Here is a 15,424-nt window from a genome sequence, read left to right on the forward strand (position 1 = left end):
GCCGAACCCGCGTCAGCTCAGGTGAGGGGGCCGGGCCTGCTCGGCGCTGGGCCCGGCAACCGCCGGCGGGACCGGCGGCAGCGGGGCCTCGGGGGGGGGGGGCGGCGGCGGCGGCGACCCGGAACTGCGGCTCGGCGGGGCGGGGAGCGGCGCCGAGGGGTGACGGTGCGGGCGCGGGAGCCATGCCGCCGCCCAAGGACGTGGTGAAGATCGCCATCCAGATGGTGGGAGCCATCCCGCAGCTCATCGAGCTGCAGCAGGTACGGCCCAGCACCCCCTGACAACACCCCCACACCCCCCCAGAAAAAACCAACAACCCCGCGGCTCATGGCCGCCCTCTCGCCCGCAGACCAAGCCCCTCGCCTCGGTGCTCAAGGACGTCTGCGACGCGTGAGTACCGGGCCGTGACAGCCCGCGGCCGGGCTGCCTCCGGCCGGCCCGCTGGCCACCGGCACCGGCCCCTTACGGTGCCGTGACCGGCCGCCCCGTCGCCGCAGGTGGAGCCTGCCCAACGCCGAGCGCTACGCCCTGCAGTACGTGGACGGGCGGCAGACCTACATCACCGAGTCGGTGAGACACCCCCCCCACCCCGAACCCCTCCCCGGCCCCGCTGCTGTGGCACCCACCGCCTCACCCGTTCCTTTCTCCTCACAGAACCGCGGGGAGATTAAGAACGGGAGCATTTTGCGGCTGACCACCTCCCCGGTACATCCCTCTGTCCCTCCCCGTCTCCTTCTCCGCCGCGTGCTCCGGTGGGATGTCGCCCTGCGATGGGGCAAGGCGGTGCTCCAGGCCTTCTGCCACTGCCTCGCTTGGTGACTTCTGGCTCATTGACGGCTCCTCCCGGCGCCTCAGACCCGGCAGGAATAACGCGGGGAGGAGACCTGTCTCAACCTTCACCCTCCCTCGGCAGAGCTTGGGGGAGTTTGGAGAGAAACTAAATCATCTTGAGAGGCTTTGGACGCGTGGGCCAACTCATCAAGCATCCTTAGTGTCGTGCCAGCTTGACCTCCTTCCTCAGCTCTTCCTGGGTCTCTGCTCTGGTGGCTCTGTCTCTCGGTTCAGCTCCTCACTGGGGCTGCTCTAGCCTGAGCCTCCTTCCAAAACTTGTGCTTAAGCTCTTCCAGCCTTCTCCAAGCTTCTCGCTCTCTTTCAGTGAGCCCCTTTGCCTTGATTCTTTCCTTCCTGGTAGGACCAAGAAGCAGAGCGGTTGTACAGCGGGATCCAGAGCAACAACTCTGATGTGAAGACTGACTCACTGAAGAAACTTGCGAGCCTCTCCCAAGACGTTACCTTTGCTCAAGAGTTCATCAACAGGAATGGCTTGAAACAAATCTTCTATATTGTGGAAGAAGGAAACGAGTGAGTATCAGGAGAGGACTTGCCTTGCGGGCCTTGACTTCTCCCTTGCTAATGCTGCGTGAGCTCTGAGCTGGGTGTTGGAGCGGACTCTTGTCACGTTCCTGGCTCGTTGATCCCTGTGCTGTGGCATGCAGGGCAGTGCTGGCAGCAGGGTGCTTTGGCTCTGCAGGCTCCTCACCTCCAGGTACGTGGCTGCGTCCCCGCACGCTGGCAGCCAGGGGAAGGTCCCCACGGCTCCGTGGTCCTGACTCCTCGTGAACGTGCCCCGACTTGAACCTCCCATCCCTTTGCTGGCTGGGTCATCTGCAGCCTCATGGGTTTTGCTACCAGGAAACCTCCTGTGATGATCCTGGCTTGAACCTCCCATCCCTTTGCTGGCTGGGTCATCTGCAGCCTCATGGGTTTTGCTACCAGGAAACCTCCTGTGATGATCCTGGCTTGAACCTCCCATCCCTTTGCTGGCTGGGTCATCTGCAGCCTCATGGGTTTTGCTACCAGGAAACCTCCTGTGATGATCCTGGCCTCTGCTGCTGCTCATTCTGCCACCCCAAATAATCCCTCTGCTCTGAGGTTTCAGCTGTAAGAGATCTTCAGGCAGCTCGAGAAAACCCCGGTTGCCAAATACTAGTGCCTACTTGACTCTTTCAGGCTGTGGTGGTGCATCTTCGCTGAGCTCCTTATCTCACAGAGGTTGTGGAGCCTAAAACCAGGCAGTGCAGCACGTGTTTCTTGGAAGCAGGGGGAGGGATTTGGGGTGGCTTGTCTTTCCCGAGGCCTCGACCGCATCGATCTTTGCACTGTGGTAACGCGGCTTTCCAGAAACTGTTGAATTTCCCCTGCCTCGACTTCCTGGGATGACTAAGCAAGAGTGATTTCTTACCCAACAGTTTCTCTTTCCTTTCTTCTCCTGCTCGCTGCTCTCTGCTTCTCTAGCTGTTTCTAACGTACCCACCAACATGCAACTCTGCTCCCGTCTTATGGTGGTGACTGACTGTGGGGTATCTGGAGCCGTCCTCACTGTGTTTGCTCATCTGTCACTCCAGTACAGGGGAGATGCTAGCTCACACCCTGAAGGCCTTCATGGAGCTGATGGAGCATGATTTTGTATCTTGGGAGACTCTTAGTGCAGCCTTCATCAAGAAGGTAAGCACCTTCTGCAGGGTCTGCGGCCCGTCCCCTTGGGATTCCTTGCTGCCCTTGTCACCAGGGCTCAGCCTGCTCTTGACGGATGGTTTTGTGTCTCACAGATAGTGAGTTACGTCAATATGAACGTGGTGGATGCATCTGTCCAGCAGCTCTCCTTGTCTATCTTGGAGAACATGGTGCCCACCAGTCGCCTCCTCTTCGAGCTAGTTAAAAAAGAAGTGACGCTGGATCGTCTTCTCACGCACCTGCAGGTGTAAGTGGAGAAGCCAGAGCACCGTTCGCCCCATCCCAAAGCCCGTGGGGATGAGGTGATAGAGGGGATTTCTCCGGGTCTTGATGATTATCCCTGGCACAACGTTGTATTGTCCCTTCCTAAACCATTTGTGAGCGAGCAGGCTGTCCTGTCCCTACTGCTGGGGGAGGGATGGGCTGTCCTGAAACCATCCTGTTTCCAGGTCAGATTCTTTCATGGCTTCATCCATGGCCGGTTTCATTCAGATATCTTGGTTCTTTACCTGACTGGCCTTTTTTTCTGGCATTGGCCCTTCCTTCCCTTTCACTGGTGTATTTAGGAGCAGTAGTATGTTCCTCGCAACTTGGGGGTGGTGGTGCTGTACTGAGCAGAGTTTGTTAAATCCCTCAGCTAAGGCGGGTTCTTCGTTCCCTCATCTGCCTCATACCTCTGCATCTCTTCAGTTTGGAGGGTTTTCTTTCCAGAAAATGGAGTGGCTCATACCCAGGGCTGCTCCTGCCAGAGAGGAGTCTGCTGCTCACCCTGGGTTTTTCTGCAGCTCCAAAATGCTGCACCCGTGGGCGTGTGCAGAGCCATATCTGATCCATCCATGGGTGCTCTGCAGTCACAGCTGTGGGGACCATCTCACCCCTGGCCCTGCTCTCAGCAGCCGCTCACTTAAGGCTCTGGCCTCTCTGGGTCCCCCAGCTCCGTGCGGTGGGGTCCGGCGGTGAAGTGGGGAGGGCAAGACCATCCTCCGTGCTGGTGACTCTCCCCATCCTCCTCATCCTCCTCCTGCAGGACAAACGCCCAGCTGCAGCTGAAGGCGATGGCCCTGCTGATTGCCCTGCTGCTGGCTGCGACCGACGCTGAGCGGCGGGTAAGGGGATGATGCTCTCTGCCCCTGGGCAGGAGGCAGGAGCGGGTGATGGCAGGGCCGTGGGCACCACCGTGCCCCTGTCGCGGGGGTGAGGCTCCGCTGAGAGGCCTCAGCTGGCTCACACCCCTTCGGAGGAGTTTTGGGGGGGTGCAACATCTTAAATGACAGGAGAAGCATCACGGCTGACCGGGTTGCCCTCATAGTGTTTGCATTCTCTGGGATGGCGGGGCTGTGAGAGGTGCCAGGAGATGTTCAAAGCCGGTCTCCTCGCTCTGCTGCTTCTCCTTGAGTGACACAACCTGTCCCGGCAGCCTGGTGTGCCAGGACCTGTTTGAGCCCCCCCGGGGGGGTGGGTTTGGGCAGTGGGAGCTGGGGGCTCACCCGTGTCGCTCCCGAGACTGCCGGTTCCTTTCTGTCCCCACCCTGTCTGTAGCCCTAAGCTCAGCTTACCGGGGATGGGAGGCTGCAAAGGGGACACGGGATTTTTTGGGAGAGAGTGGTTGTGTGAAGTTGGAGAATGTCTCACGGCCCCCTCCCTCCCTAGGACATGATGGACTACCTGAGGGAGAAGAACATCAGGCAGTTTATCCACAAGGTGAGGAGCTGGGGTCGTGCAAGGGCCCGCTCTCTGTTTCACCCTCTGTCCTTCCTCCCCAGCCCCTGTCCCTTCAGCCCCAGCCTTTGGTGACCGTGCTTGGCTGGGTTGCCTGTGGTTCGGCGCCCCCACCTCTCGCCCAGCTCTGAGGGGAGCTGCCCACTTCCTAACACCCCTCCGAGCTGCGGGACCTGCTGGGCTTTGGCTGGTGGGCCCTGGGCTTGGAGGAACTGGGAGCGGCAGCTTGGGGGGGACCTTCTCACTCATGGCCTCCTGTAGAACATCATCCACAGCTCCGAGCCGCTGGGCGACGAGATGGCCCATTACCTGTACGTGCTGCAGTCCGTCAGCCTCAACCTGTGCGAGCGCCGCATGAGGACCTCCATGGATCCCTACTCGCAGGTCTGCGACCAGCCTGCTCCCGGCCTCTTCCCCCTGTGGAAGTAGAGGCGGGTGCAGGTTCACCTTTGGGTGAACCCAGCGCGTTTCATTTCACTGCTGGTCTGTCCTGGGAGAACCCGCTTGGGCGACGCTCGCCAGCGTCCCCCTCCTCTCCGCTCGCCCCCCAGGAACAGCGGGAGCTCCTCCAGTCGCTGCGCCAAACCGCCTTTGAGTCGGAGAGCGAGGCACCTGCCGGCAACTTCAGCACCGAGCGCCGGCGATCCCTCTGCGCCAAGGAGTTCCGCAAGCTGGGCTTCACGGTGCGTCCCCCTCCCCAGCCCCACCGCCCCGCCTTGGCAGCACCTTCTGACGGCTCCCCTAAGCCCGGTGTCCCCCGTTGAAGCTGGTGGGCCACCTCTCTTCGGCTCCCTCGGTACTCCTAAACAAGTGCTGCGGAGCTGCTGGGACTCGAAAGGCAAAAAAGCCCACGGCTGCCTCAGGAGGATTGTGATGCTCAGGGAAGAAAGCTAGCAGTTGCTAAATTGCATCCTTTTGTGTCCTCCTAGAACAACAGCAACCCCGCGGAAGACCTCCGCCGTGCCCCGCCGGGGCTCCTCGCCCTTGACAACATGGTGTATTTCTCCAGGCATACCCCCAACGCCTATAGCAGGGTGCGTGCTCTTTCCTGGAGAACCTGGCAGAAGAGGTTCTGGTGGATCTCCACCTTCTTTTCCTTCCCTTGTGACCTGTCCGTGACCAAACCTGGGCGAGAATGTCCCTTTCGGGCAGGTGTCCTGCTGTTGCCCTGTTTCGGATGGAGCCAGGTCCTCCCCGTGGGTAGGAGCAGCCATTTGAGGGCTGATGGCACTGAGGGGTCCCCATAATTTTTAGTGTTTTGCCCACAGCTTGGTTTCCAGGCCTTGTTCACATCTGAGCAGACTGGGGCAATTTGGGCCAAACCAGTCAGTGGCTGCAGAGCGTTAGCCACGCTCCGACCTGTGATCAGCTCCCTCACTGCGGCAGGGGGAGGAGGAGATTGGGAATGCTTTGGGGGGAGAGATGACTACTTCTGTCAGGGATGGCTTCACCCTGGGGGGGGACAGCTCGCCTAGAAATTTCCGGAGGAGCGTGGGATGCCTGCGCCCCACCGCTGGGGCGGCTCTGTGGGTCCGTGGCCCACGTAACGCGAGGCAACTGCCCTCTCCTCCAGTTTGTCCTCGAGAACAGCAGCCGGGAAGACAAACACGAATGCCCCTTCGCTCGAAGCAGCATCCAGCTCACCCTGATCCTCTGCGAGATCCTGCACGTTGGAGAGCCGTGTATGTGTGTGCTCCAGCTCGCCCATCTCCCTGCCCTGCTGCCTGTGGGCTGGCAGGAGCGGGGACAAGCTGCCAGGGCAGGGGGCTGTGTACGTGGGGCCACTAGGCTCTGGCGAGGCCGGCAGCAAGGGAAGGAGGGCTGGGAAATGTCCTGGTTTTCCTGGACACTGAAACTCCCTGGAAAAACTGGGGAGTCTGGCATCATCTGTCCTTTCCACTGCAGGCTCGGAGACGGCTCAGGCCTTTTACCCTATGTTCTTCGGGCAGGACCATTTCTTCAAAGAGCTCTTCTGCATCTGCATCCAGCTGGTGAACAAGACCTGGAAGGAGATGCGCGCTACCCAGGAGGACTTTGACAAGGTGTGAGGGGATGCTGAGGCCACGGGCTGTGCACAAATTCAGGGGCTCTGAGGAGCCTCACCAGACCGGGGGGGTGATATCCTGGGCCCCACAGGTGCTGCAGGTGGTGCGGGAGCAGATCACCAGGACCTTGTCCCTCAAGCCCACCTCCCTGGAGCTATTCAAGACCAGAGTGAACGCGCTGAACTACAGCGAGATCCTGAAGCTGCGGCAGACGGAGCGGCTGCACCAGGAGGAGACGCTGGCTGTGCCGGTGCTGTGAGTGGGCTGCGGGCCGGGAGCTGGAGCTGCGATGGGGGACTGGGGGGGGGGGTGTGGAAAGAAAAACCGTGGGGCTGAGGAGGTCGGCGAGCGCCCGTTGAAGCGGCCGTGCTCCTCTTCTGCCTGGCTTTCATCCCAGGGAGTTGCGCGAGAGGCTGAAGCCGGAGCTCCTGGAGCTGATCCGACAGCAGCGCCTGCTGCACCTCTGCGAGGGCACCCTCTTCCGCAAGATCAGCAGCCGCCGCAGGCAGGGTGAGTGTCAGCCCCCCTCGCTCCTGGGCGGGGGGGGGGGGGGCCCGGGGAGGGCGGGCAGAGGCTTGTCCCCACATCCCCTGCCACCTGGGAAGTCGCAATTAACCCGCAGGGAGCTCCCGGGACGGTGGCACGGGGTGGGAGCAAAAGCGGGGGGTGCTGATGAGGGGGCAGCTCCGTCTGCCTGGGGAAGGGGACCTTAGTGGTGGGGGGCTGAGCATTTCCTGACAGCCCTTTTGCTGCAGACAAGCTCTGGTACTGCCGCCTGTCACCCAACCACAAGGTGCTGCACTATGGGGACGTGGAGGAGGGGGTGCACTCTCTCCCCATCGAGAGCCTGCCAGAGAAAAGTAGGTGATGGAGGGAAAGGGAGGGAGGGGAGCCCTCTGCCCACCCCAGCTGTGACATTCGGGGGAGGCTGTAAGGTGGGAATTGCCCCTCTGCCTGGCTGCCGCATGCCTGGCCCTGTGCTCACTGGTACCATGGGTCTGGGAGCGGTGGGAGGTCAGGCTGGGCCGGGCTGGCTCTCCAAAGGGTGCTGCAGCGTGGCCCGAGTCCCCCCTTCCCTGAGTTGCGATGGCTCTGCGCCCCCACACTTGGGTTCTGCGGGGCTCTGAGCGCTGGAGACCCTGGGGAGAGGAGAGGAGGGTGGGTGCTCACAGCTCCTCTGCTCGCCCCAGTTCCTGTGGCGGACATGAAGATGCTGCTCGTGGGGAAGGAGTGTCCGCACACGAAGGAGAAGAGCTCTGGGAAGCAGAACAAGGTCAGCACCTCCCACCCCAGCTTGCGCATGGGGCCCAGCACCTCCCCTCCCCAGCTGCTGCTGATTTTTGGTGGTGGGTGGATGGTGACAGGTTGGGTGGATTCGTGGAAGGTGGCAGGTTTTTGACGTGGCTTGAGAGTGGAGACCTCTTGGGCCTTCTGGGGCGCAGAGGAGGAGGCTGGGAGGCAGCTCCTGCTCTGAGCCCCACCAGGGCTGGGAAGAGCCCCGCTGAGAAGCTGGCTACCTGCTACCTGCTGTGCTGTCCCCGCAGGATGTCCTGGAGCTGGCCTTCTCCATCGTGTACGATGTGGAGGAATACTGCCTCAACTTCGTTGCCCCCACCCGGTATGAGGTGAGGTCCAAGGGCCTGCCGGGGAAGCACGCTGCGGCCACAGCAGGCGGGGAAGGGAGTCGTGTGTGCCCCCCAGGCCACCCTCCTGGGGTTCCTTGGGGTGGGACCCAAAGCGGGGGGGAGAGGTGGGCTCTCCAGCTGCCCAGGGCTGGTGTCGGAGATGCCTGTGCTCTGCTTCCCCAGTTCTGCCTCTGGACAGATGGGCTGAACGTGCTCCTGGGCAAGGAGATGACGAGCGAGCGAACGCAGACGGACCTCGATGTCCTGCTGTCCATGGAGCTCAAGCTGCGGCTCCTGGACCTGGAGAACATCAGCATCCCTGACACACCCCCTCCTGTCCCAAAGCCCCCCAGCAACTTAAACTTCTGCTACGACTTCAGCCAGGCCGAGCAGTGAGTTCCTCCCTGAGCCCCGTCCACCCACCCACCCAAAATCAACCCCTTTTACTCCAGGCTCTGTTCTCCCATCTCCCGCCCAAAGGGACAAGCCCAGGCCCTGGCTGGGGGCTTGGGCGTGCGCTGCCTGCACCTTGCCCATCCCAGGGCCAACTAGCCCCCCTGTCCCCTGCCTGCATCCTGCCCTCCTGGCTGAGCCACGCAGCATCAGGCTCCTGTTCAAGGCAGGGGTGATCCGACCGCTTTGTTCCCCTGCCACTGGCAGGCGAGATGAAATACTTTCCCGACAGCCGAACCCCTCCATGGTGGCACTGACACCCCACCACCACCCCGGTGAGGCTTTGGGCAGAGATGCAGGCAGGAATAAAGGTGCAGGCAGGAATAAAGGGTACAGGCAGCTCTGGGATGGCTGGAGCAGGGGCAGAACTACAAAGGTACGAATCTGCGCTGTCTGGCTCTTCCTCTCAGCCTAGGGGATCCTTTCTGGCCAAGAAAGGGGTTAGAAAAAGGAGAAAACACCCTTTCTGCTCACTTGGATGAGCAGGCGGCATCTCCAGAGGACGGTGTGCCTGCCCAGCCAGACCTGTGCCACACTGAAACGTTTTTCTGCGCTCCCTCTCCTGGAAGAGGGGTGTTTAGGGTACAAGCCCCCTCTCCCAGCGCCCTTTCAGCCGGCCTGGGGCTCGCTGCCGCCGTGCCCGGCGTGAGGAGGAGGCTCGTGCCAACCCTGGGTGCCCTGCGCGGGTACTTGCACACTCCAGCCATGCTGCTGCACTACTGCAACACGACAAAGCTACCTCCCGTCCCCTCGCCTCACACCTCCCTGTGCCTACAGCTTCTCCCAGGGGTGTCGCGGGGGCAGCCGCAGCCGCCGGGTCCCTGGGGGGGCTCCCACTGTGCCTCTGCCTCCCGGCTCTTGGGACAATAAAACACTCGTGGAGAGCTCACGGCCCTGTCCTTTCCAAAGGTTTGGGGAAGGGGTCAGGCCGACTGCGGGGCAAAAAGCGGGCAAGGCTGGGACTGTGCTGCGGCACCGGGGGGAGCGTGAAGAAGCCCGTGGGATGGCAGGCAGGTTTTGTTCCTGCTGCTGCGTGGGGGAGCAGGCGTGGCATCGCCTCACCCCCAAGGAAGGTGGCCCAGGGGTACAGCCAAAGCCCCTTCCAGCCCGGGAAGGTTTGGGAGCAGTGCAGGTGGGCGGGGGGGGCAAGGTGGGCAGGCTCAGCTCCAACCCTGTTGGGCTTGGAGCTTGGAGGGAAGCAGGCTGGGCATAAAGAGGAGAGGGGAGGCAGGTGAAGGCGGTCTGTGAGGGAGGCTGCCGCCCTGCGTGGCCGGGGGGGGGTGATTGGGGTCGGGCTCCCGGGTGGCTGCGCAGCATCTTCTACCGGAGAACCGGGGGAAAGGCAATTTCACAGCCCGGGGACGGCGGGCACCCTGCGGAGGGAGGGGGGACCGGGGGCGGGCGGAACTCCCGGAGCTGGGGCTTCCCCTCCGCGGCCCGAGGGACACCCGGACCCCCGGCCCCGGGCACAGCCCCGCCCCTTCCGCGGGTCACCGCCCGGAAGCGGAGCGCGGAGCCGGCGCGGCCATGGCGGTGAGTGTGTGGGTGGGTGGGTGTGTGGGGGGGACGGGACACGACACGACACGACACCCGGTGAGGCCGGGCCGCTGACCGCCTCTCTCGGCTCCGCAGCCCAAAGGGAAGGCGGGCACCAAGGGCAAGAAGCAGATCTTGGAGGAGAACCGGGAGACGCTGCGCTTCTACCTCCGCATCATCCTGGCGGCCTCCGTGAGTGCGGCCTGGGGGGGGGGGGGAGGACCGGGACCGGGGCCGGGACCGGGACCGGGGCCGGGGCCGGGCAGGACAGACAGCCGTGCCGTGCTCTCTCCGCAGGCCGTGTACGCCGTGGTGAACCTGGTGGTCTTCTACCCCGCCGCCTCCGCCGGGACGTGGGTGAGAGCCGGCTCCTCTCCCGGGGGCCGCCGCGGGTGAGCCCCGCTGCCCCGGGGCCGGCGGCTCCCCCGGCTGACCGCTCTCTTCCTCACCGCAGCTAGCGTTCGTCTTCAGCTCGGCGGTCTACGGCACCAGCTACCGGTCCATGAGCTCCATGGCAAAGCCGGCCTTCGCAGACGACGGCAGCCTTGCCGACGGGGGAATCGACCTGAATATGGAGCAGGGGATGGCAGAGTGAGTGTCCACACCCGCACCAGCCCAGGTGAGCGGGACCCGCCGCCCGAGCCTGCACGCAGAGCCACGACAGCCCCCCGGAGGAGAAGGCCAGGCCTCCGCTCCCGCCTCAGCTTGCCCAGGGGAGCTGGAAGCCCTGTAGCCGTTTTGTTTTGGTTTGGTTTTTTCCTCAGAATATGCCTAAACCATCCCTGCTAGCTGAACACTTGGCCTGCTGTGGGCACGTCAGCTTGGAATGGCCACAGTCCTTAGGGCTGAGGTGCACAGGTCAGAGATCCCAAATGGTTCGGCTGAAGCAGCTTACGCCCCTCTTTCAGTGAAGAAGCAGCACTGGCACTGTGCACGCTTCTGCAACGCACAGAGATAGACATATTTTCTTTTTAAACCAGCGCTGCACGTAGTGCGTGGCAGAGCAGAAGGGCGGGCGCCGCCAGTGACCCCGTCCTGGCTGCAATCTGGCCGTGTCATGAACCCTTCCGCACACTAAAAAAACCTCTTTCTGTCTTAGCCAGCTCCTCTCACCTCCTCAGCCTTCTCTGCCCCTTGTGCTTGTGCATTCCCCGTGTCTGTCTGCAGACAGCGCCAAGCGTTGGCCTGTCCAGTGTTCTGGGCAGTGCTGTAACTGTCTTTTACCTTGGTCAGAGAACACGCAACAGTAATTCCTGCAAAGCGCTGATGAGTAAAATAAGGAGACAACAATACCAAAGCAGCAGAGATATCTCCTAGGTGTCTTTTCTAACAGCGAGCCTCAAACTAGTTACAGAAAACTGCTGGGCAGCCGTGGGCAAGCCAGGCTTAGCTCTCAGTCCTCCCTGCCCTCAGCCTCCATTTGTTGGTCCAACTTTTGCCGGGGCTTTTCAGCGTGCGCTCACCGACCTACCCGGGGTATGTGGTGCCCCCGATGCCCTTGGCCAACAATTTATCACCATCTGTCACTTGCTGCCAGGCTTTTGAAGAAACACAGCGGGGTCTTGTTTCCAACAGAGCCCCCTGCGTCACCTCAGGTGTTCTCGTGCTGGAAGGGCCATGTATTGATGTATATATTTTTATTTTTCTTAAGAGAAGTTTTATTTCTGCAGCCAGGAGGTGCCTGGGGATGTTATCAGCAGGCAGGTTGACTTGTGTGGCACAGAACCTGCTGTCTCTGCACAGGATGAGCTCTCATCTCGTGTGTTTTATAGTAAATTTTCTGCATGCAGCCAGAGTGACTCAGATGTGTGGTGTAAGAGACTCAGCTGAGGGACGAAGTGGCTGGGAAGAGAGAAAGTTATTTCTAGCCTGATTTGTGAGCCTGGTGTTTTACACCCCGTTCATCCTATAGTAACTTCTATTTCCTGTTGGTCAGCCTAGTGTTTTTCTCTTGTTTTACACTGCTTTGGGTCTCCTGAGGCATGAAGTCCTTCGGATACCTTTTCTGTGAAACACAACGTGGGAGAATGCAGAAGCTTGATGTCATCTGGGGTGTCCTAGTTGTGGGAGATGTGTGAGGCAGCGAAGCAGCGTGGGTGCCCCGATAACTGCCCCACGCACGTGTGTGATGGTGCTGTCAGGGGAAGCATTGCCCGCTGTGGAAAGGTGTCGGGTGCAGGTGTAGCACTGCCACAGTCCTGGTTGCACACGTCATATTTCCCTTGGTACCGGGGCTGTGAGGTTTTTCCTGCCTTGAGCAGTACCCCATTGGGGTGAGTTTTACGACACATTAAAATTAATTGATGCTCATCCGAAGCACGGGCTGTGCAAAACGTGGAGGAGGCAGAGCTGTAAAAGCAAAACCTGGGCAGCTGAAGTTGCTGTCCTTACCTTTGTACCCGAGCCTGTGCAGGGCCCTCAGCTGTGAGAGTGTAAGTCTCATGAGTTTAACCCCGCTGGTATGTGAACACAGAGTGTTAAGGAATGCTCAGTGCTCCTCCCGCTGGCTGTGTCCCTTTGAAGTGCTCTGAAGTGTCTGGCTGTCAGGTGAAGTGCTCTAAATTGCCTCTCCGGGATCGGGCACCGCTCTATGCTAGCGGTTCCTTTCGGAAAGCAGCCGATGTTTTCCTGCCGCGGCTGAGCGTGACCCAGCTGATTAATGTGTGCTCTTTTGGAGCTGCTTCTGGAGGTTTGACAGCGTTCCCCTCACGCTGTCTGTAACTGAAACAGGCGGTATGTGTTGCTTTGGGGTTGAGGAAGGCTGATCTTGCTGGTTTGGGGGGAGATCTGCCCTGACACCTCTGTGGCCCCATCGGTGATGCATGAGATTTCTGAACCTCGGCGTCTCGTCGCAGAGCTGTTGGTGGATTCTGCAGTGTCTTGTGCTGATGATGGTATCCCAGCCAAAACCAGTTGTTTCTGCTCACTTTGCTTTGTGCTGCGCTGCCCAGAATGAGACAAGCTGTTGCATTACCTTTGCCTTTGTTTTCTCGACTCCATTCTTGGATGTGACTTGAGGGTTTCTTACTTCAGCAGATGATGATTTAATGGGAGTGAAAGAGTTGGCATTTTTTCTAACCCATCACAGCACTCCCTGTGGCTTGTGTTGAAAAACCAATACCTGTTTACCTCTCCTGGGTGCCAGGTCCCCCCGAGAGTGGTGGCTGTGGTGTGGGCAGCTTGTTTCCCTCCACAGTTGCTCTCAGCTCTGCCTCGGGCCGGTGTGGAAGACCCCAGAGTCGGATAAGCAGGAGGGGAGAGGGACCCGTCTGTTGCTGTAGCTCGCCTTGCGGGCGATGGCGTGCTTGTCCTTGCAGCACCCCAGCCCTTCGGTGACCCCGAGCGTGTCTGTCAGGCTGTGAAATGGCACAGGGGAGATGCGTGCTTCCCCTCGGTGCTGCCAGCCATGAGCAGCTATACTTTATGCCGTGATACGTGCCAAATCAGCAGGTGCTGGCCGCTGTTGCAGGCTGGGGGGGTGGTGGTTTTGCTGCCGATTTCCACCCCACCCGCATTCCTCAGCTCTCTCCATGTCCCTTTTCAGAGGGAGCCTAGCTCTTTAACTCGTCAGATTTTTTTTTTTGTTTGTTTGTTTGTTTACTGCTCTGATTCTTCTAGATTACCCTCTGTGGCAAAGCACAGCTGCAGGGACGGTCCTTTGGTTGGGCTGGGCAGGGTTGTTCCCCCGAGGTGGTGCCGATGGGCTGTGTTGGCAGAGGAGCTGGTGTGTTCGGGCGGGGGCTGGAATGTAAGGTTAACGTTTCCATTTTCTTCCCTCAGGCACCTGAAGGATGTGATCCTGCTGACAGCTATTGTCCAAGTGCTGAGCTGCTTCTCGCTCTATGTCTGGTACTTCTGGCTCTTGGTAAGCCCCTGCGGTTTTCCTTGTTGCCCTACGTTGTCCTTGTCTTTCCCTGCCTTCAGGGCCGAGGACATTATTTGCCTATTTTATTTCACGGTGTCCTGTTTCAGGCCAAAACTACTTGCTGATAAAGTTTTTTAACTATCAAATCTCATTAAAAATGAGGCTGTACAAGGGAAAGAAGTCCTGATCCCTTTGGGTCAACCATGCAAAAACTAGGCTGGCCTTGGCCTTTCTCTCTGGTCCTGTGAAAGGGCAACAAGAAACATGAGGCAGATCAAAGTCATCTTTGTGCGTAGAGCCTTTATGTGACTGTGACAAACAGACTGTGCTGCTTCTTGTTTGGTTTTACCATTCATTCGCCTGCACGGACTGAGGCTGGGAACTGCCGGACACTGCGCCGCTTGGCAGATCAAACGCTGTAGGCTTTGATTTCCCCTTAACACACCAGCCTCTTTCTACTCCTGAAACATTTGTCATGTGCCTCCAGCTAAAACCGCTTTTGCAGGAGGCCAGAAAATCTCCAGTTAGTTAAAAAAACCCCAGAGGTGCTTTGAGTATATCCCACAGAGGTATAAAAGGCAATGTTGGGAGCGCAGAAAGTTACCTCCTTTCAGTCCTTGCTCACAAGTTCCTCTCTAGTTGGCCTGGCAGAGGGCAGCCTACGCTCTGACTATCCCCTGGAAACCATCTGGATCGCTTTTTTTTTTTTCTTTTTTTTTTTTTTTTGAAATTCAAAGAAATGTGGGTGTGTTTTCTGAAGGAGGGGGAAGCAGAATGTCTGGGCTGTCGAATCTTCCTGGATAATTCAGACCTGATGTTGAGATTTCCATATATAAAGCCCAAGTGCTGTATACGTAGGCAAGCTCCTAAACCGTATGAAATCAGGCTGTTTGGTTGGGACGCTTGCCACTGCCTGTGATTTCCGTGCACCCTGTGATGCCCCTGATCCCAGCCTGCAGCCATTCCAGCTCCTTTGGCTTCCACGGTGGGACCAGCCCTCCCGACTGTAGCCCCCGCCCCGCCAGAGCTGTCCCCAGAGTGACCCGAGTTTGTGCCCCGCGTGTTTTGCAGGCTCCGGGGCGCGCGCTCTACCTCCTGTGGGTGAACATCCTGGGACCCTGGTTCACAGCGGACTCCTCGCTCGCCGGTCAGGAACCAAACGAGAAGAAGCAACGCCGACAAGAACGCCGCCAGATGAAGCGCTTTTAGCCCTGGCTGGGGAGATAGATTTAACGCTGTCTCTCATCTCCATGCTGTTATTTCATCAGGGATGCGACCGAAACCAATCCGAAACCATCGCAGTAGCTGTTGCCCTCTGTCATTGCTGCCATTCCGCTAGAAAGGCCGCGAGAGACTTCCCTTGGTTGGCTCTGAGTTGCCAGTCAAGGCCTTGCTCCTTGGGCTGACAAGGCGGGGATGATGCTGGGATGAGTGTAAACACCTTTTTAAAGCAGCGCCGTATTGCGACTGAGGTGGGGGATTGCAACGCTGGAGGAACCAGTACATTAAAGAGCAGAGCCTAATTCACTGCGCTGACGGTGTGTTCCTACGGGGGTGCTCGCAGAGGGGAGCTGTTAAAAACATCAGCACATTTCTGAAGGCCTGGCCCAGAGGGAAGCAAAATCCCTCCCCCCCCCCCCCCCCCAGACAAGAGGGCTCCCCCCTTC

At 59.6% G+C, this 15,424-nt stretch overlaps 2 protein-coding genes across 3 annotated transcripts; both read left to right on the forward strand.

Moving 5' to 3' along the window:
- The first annotated feature begins 132 nt into the window (after nt 1-132).
- ELMO3 (engulfment and cell motility 3) lies at nt 133-9,245 on the forward strand. 2 transcript variants are annotated; one of them, XM_042797419.1, is made up of 21 exons: nt 133-260; nt 350-390; nt 498-570; nt 655-705; nt 1,193-1,362; nt 2,406-2,505; nt 2,610-2,761; nt 3,542-3,620; nt 4,165-4,215; nt 4,495-4,617; nt 4,785-4,916; nt 5,163-5,267; nt 5,807-5,915; nt 6,139-6,275; nt 6,370-6,533; nt 6,676-6,788; nt 7,034-7,138; nt 7,469-7,551; nt 7,823-7,903; nt 8,087-8,295; nt 8,767-9,245. In XM_042797419.1, exons 1-21 carry the CDS (start codon nt 183-185, stop codon nt 9,224-9,226), a joined length of 2,616 nt encoding a protein of 871 aa, XP_042653353.1. In that variant the 5' UTR covers nt 133-182; the 3' UTR covers nt 9,227-9,245. The 2 variants fall into 2 exon arrangements, with proteins under 2 accessions (XP_042653353.1, XP_042653354.1); XM_042797420.1 differs by lacking the exons at nt 133-260; nt 350-390; nt 498-570; ... (7 more) ...; nt 4,785-4,916; nt 5,163-5,267 and having other exon boundaries at nt 5,836-5,915; nt 6,183-6,275.
- A 511-nt stretch (nt 9,246-9,756) lies between these two features.
- On the forward strand, nt 9,757-15,280 carry TMEM208 (transmembrane protein 208). Its single transcript, XM_042797422.1, has 6 exons — nt 9,757-9,889; nt 9,989-10,084; nt 10,190-10,249; nt 10,347-10,483; nt 13,673-13,757; nt 14,829-15,280. Exons 1-6 carry the CDS (start codon nt 9,884-9,886, stop codon nt 14,964-14,966), a joined length of 522 nt encoding a protein of 173 aa, XP_042653356.1. The 5' UTR covers nt 9,757-9,883; the 3' UTR covers nt 14,967-15,280.
- The last annotated feature ends 144 nt before the right edge of the window (nt 15,281-15,424 follow it).

Source organism: Tyto alba, unplaced genomic scaffold (genome assembly GCF_018691265.1).
Source record: "Tyto alba isolate M040663 unplaced genomic scaffold, T.alba_DEE_v4.0 Super-Scaffold_26, whole genome shotgun sequence".
Classification (NCBI taxonomy): Eukaryota; Metazoa; Chordata; class Aves; order Strigiformes; family Tytonidae; genus Tyto; species Tyto alba.